General features: G+C 59.0%; 1 protein-coding gene across 1 annotated transcript in view; it reads right to left on the minus strand.

The window, feature by feature from the left end:
* Positions 1-3,769, minus strand: part of LOC113973748 (DNA-directed RNA polymerases I and III subunit RPAC2-like) — a 4,543-nt gene that overhangs the window by 578 nt on the left and 196 nt on the right. Inside the window, exons 2-4 of the mRNA XM_027696239.1 lie at positions 1,985-2,082; positions 385-476; position 1 (exon numbers count right to left, since the gene is read on the minus strand). The exon at position 1 is cut by the window's left edge and continues 79 nt beyond it. Of these exons, the coding sequence (XP_027552040.1) occupies position 1; positions 385-476; positions 1,985-2,082 (191 nt within the window). The remainder of the gene's footprint in view (positions 2-384; positions 477-1,984; positions 2,083-3,769) is intronic.

A 3,769-nucleotide genomic window follows, 5' to 3' on the forward strand; every position in this document is an offset into this window, starting at 1 on the left:
GCTCCAAAAGCTGGGTTAGGGACACTGAGGTGGCTCAAAAGCTGGGTTAGGGACACTGAGGTGGCTCCCAAGGGCTGGTGGCCTCTCCCTGGGCAGTCCCCACCTCCCCCCTTGGTGTGTGCCCACTCACCCCCCTCCTGCTGCCCACCCGGGGCTGAGCTCCCTGTGCCAGAACCTGCTGCCAGCCAGGGGAGCTGCTTCTCGCTCCAGCTGGGAACAGGAGCTGGAGCATCCTGCTGGGAGCAGCCTCTGAGGCTCAGCCACGGGGCACAGCACTGCAGAGGGGAGGTGAAAGGGCTTGGCTTTGCTTAAATGAGTCCTGCTGGGAACCTGGCATGAGCAGGGGGGGATTCCATGAAAAAAGGAGCCCAGCCATGCAGGAACAGCCCCCAGCCCTACCTCTGGTCTGGATCCTGAAGTTGATCTTGCTCTCTGAGGGGTGTGTGATGCAGTAGCCACAGAACTCCACGTCAGGGCTGCGGGAGGGGAGAGAGGAGAGGGAGCAGTGAAAGCCAGGCCACCCCACAGCAAACCTCAGGGAAGCTGGAGCCAAGAGCTGCTGGAGCTTGGGGTGTTTCTACCACGATTTAGGGTCTTATGGGAGGGATTTGCTGAGAGGAAACCACTTATGGAACTTTCACCCCCCCCATATGTCCCCGAGCTGCAGCTGGAGCTCTGCAGGGCAAAGACCTGGCTGGCACCCTGTAGGCACCATCCTGGCACCACAACCAGTGCAGGGGCAGCCCTGCAGAGCCCAAACAGGGAATCCTGGATGCTTGGAAGCCTCACTGTACCCAAAGCTGCTGCAGGAAAAGAGGCTGATGGGCCCAGGGCAGTGCAGGAGTTACTGAGGTGCCTCTGCTCCAGCAGCTGAGAGGGGTGAGAGAACTTTGGGGCCCCCAGCAAAGAGAAGAGCCCCTTCCCTGCCAGCAGCTGTTGGTCTTGTCAGAGAGATTTCTCAGAGGGATTCACATGACACTGCAAAGCAACTGCTGTCTGAGATGGTGCCTTGCACTCCCTCCTGGAATTGTTGTGAGGTTTCTCCAGCAGCTCTTCACCAACCCCCAGCCCTGCCCAGGGTGATGACACTGAGGAACGAGGGGGGACCTGTCTGGCCATCCCAGCTCTGGGATCCTCAGCACAGGAAACACATGGAGCTGCTGGAGGAGTCCAGAGGATGCCATGGAGATGCTCCAAGGGCTGGAGCCCCTCTGCTCTGGAGCCAGGCTGGGAGAGCTGGGGGGGTTCACCTGGAGAAGAGAAGGCTCCAGGGAGAGCTGAGAGCCCCTTCCAGGGCCTAAGGGGGCTCCAGAAGAGCTGGAGAGGGACTTGGGACAAGGGATGGAGGGACAGGACAAGGGGGAATGGCTTCCCACTGACAGAGGGTTAGATGGGATATTGGGAAGGAATTCCAATTCCTGTGAGGGTGGGGAGGCCCTGGCACAGGTTGGGCAGAGAAGCTGTGGCTGCCCCTGGATCCCTGGAAGTGTCCAAGGCCAGGCTGGAACAGGGCTTGGAGCAACCTGGGCTAGTGGAAGGTGTCCCTGCTCATGGCAGGGACGGAATGAGATGTGTTTTAAGATCCTTATAACCCAAGTGTGGGCAACAAATGGAGTCCATGACCCAGCACAGGCTGGGCTGGAGACCCAGTTACTTCTCCAACAGCTCAAGAAGGACTGAAAACCTTGAGCTGAGCTTAACTGGGGCTCCTGGTCAAAGGAGAGTGTGGGTGGAGCCTGGTCAGGCCCATTAAGGCCTATTGGTGCTCTCAGGTTCCCGACCCAGTCCAAGGAAAAGATTAATCCTGTCAGGAGAGGCAGGAGGTGGGAGCAGGGCCCCATGTGGGACATAAGGCTCTGACAGGTGTGCACAGGGATTTGGGATCATCTGCCTCCTTCCAGCAACAGCTGAGGTGTGGATCAGTGAGGAGAAGGCCAGGGCAGGGCACAGAGGTTCCCTCAGCCCTGCCAGAGGCTTCACTCACTTCTTCATGACCATGTAGCGCAGGGAGTTGCCCAGGGTGTGATCCTCGTCGTGCAGCACGAAGGTGACACAATTCCCATCTGTCCCATCCGCCTGGATCTGTCACCAAAGGGAAAGAAGAGATGCTGTAAGGCCCCCTGAGGTCAGGAACACTCAAAGGGTGAAGGATCAGCTTCTGCTGCTCAGCTTCACCAGAGGGTTGTGGGTCTGGCTGAGCCACCTCTGTGGCTCCGGTGCTGCCGCGGGACCAAAACACCTTCACAGAGGAGGGAAAGCTCCAGGATTCCACCTCTCCCCAGTCAGGACACCTGTGCATCCCTCCCCTGCCTGGGAGAGAGGAGGAGCCCAAAGAAAGCTGCAGCTTCAGGATCCATGGTGGAAAGGAGCTGGGAATGACTGCTCAGGGTGATGTGATCCCAGGAATCACATCCCGGGGCTACCCAGGAATGAGAGGGACACGTAAAGATTCCCAGGGAGGAATGCTGCCTGTCAGCAGGGAGATCTGATCCCAGATCCAAACAAAGAGCAGCACCCTGTCCCTGCCTCCTGAGCACGGTGTGAGCACCCAGAGCAGGGAACACATTGTGCTGAACCTGCTTCACACGGTTCTCTCTCCTCTTTCCTGTGGGGAGTCACAGAATCCCAGACTCACTGAGGCTGGAAAAGCCCTCCAGGAACATCCAGTCCACCCTGTTCCCAATCCCCACCTTGTCCCCCAGCCCAGAGCACTGAGTGCCACGTCCAGGGCACAGGCACTCCACTACTTCCCTGGGCAGCCCCTTCCAATGCCCGACTGCCCTTTCCAGGAAGAAATTCCTCCTGATGTCCCTCCTGATGAACCTCCCCTGGCACAGCCTGGGGCCATTTCCTCTTGTCTTGGCACTCTTTACCTGGGAGAAGTCCTCAGGTACAATTCCTGATCTCAGCAGGACCAGGAGCTTCCCTGCTCCTCATCAAGCCCCTGGTCCCCTCAGGCAGGAGTTTCACCCCTGGCACTGCTGTTGTCAGAGGCTTCCATGGAAAACCAACACATTCCCCGAAGGGGAGATTCCTTCAGGGAATTCCACAAGTCTGTGCCAGTGTCGGTGTGTCACTGCAGCCCCTCAGCTGGGCAGTGCCATCCAGTGCCTAAAAATGGGTCCTAAAAATGCTGCCAGGGGCTCGGCCACCTGCAGCAGGTGACAGAGAGGACACCAGAGCCACCAGAGCCTGGTGTCGCACGGTGCTGAGCGACCCACCTTTGAAAAAACACCTTGCTGGAGAAAATATTAGTCTGAACTGCTTTGAAAATAGGTTAGTCCTGGCCTCCATCTGCTCCTGTTCCCCACAGGACAACCTCAAACACCTGAACTTCGAGAGGTTCAGCCACAAGGTGCGTTCCTTGCTGTCCCTCCTGTTCCAGGCCACACCACTCGCTCTCCTCAGCTCTTTCCCCGCTGCCCACGGACACGGTGATGGAGCGGCTGCTCCACCCCCGAGAAAACCCAGTGGTGCCACGGGCTGGGCTGTGGGGGCTGCGGGGTCTCTGGGGGTGACACCTGGGGGGGTTTGGACACGGGTCCTAGAGGGAAGGCTGTGGGGCAGACGGGGTGGTTTGCCCAGGGATCTGGGCTGTTTCCCACTGCTGGGATGGAGCACCAGCCCCGGGATGTGACCTGTGAGCTGGGTGTCCCCTGGAGCCACCCCCACTGTCACCATCTGTCCCGACAGCGATGCCACAACGCCCCTTGTGAGGGTGCCCTGCCAGTGAGCCACGCTTGGGAATCACAGAATCGTGGAATCATGG

The sequence above is a fragment of the Neopelma chrysocephalum genome, unplaced genomic scaffold (genome assembly GCF_003984885.1).
Source record: "Neopelma chrysocephalum unplaced genomic scaffold, ASM398488v2 Primary Assembly neopelma1_105, whole genome shotgun sequence".
NCBI classification, from domain to species: domain Eukaryota; kingdom Metazoa; phylum Chordata; class Aves; order Passeriformes; family Pipridae; genus Neopelma; species Neopelma chrysocephalum.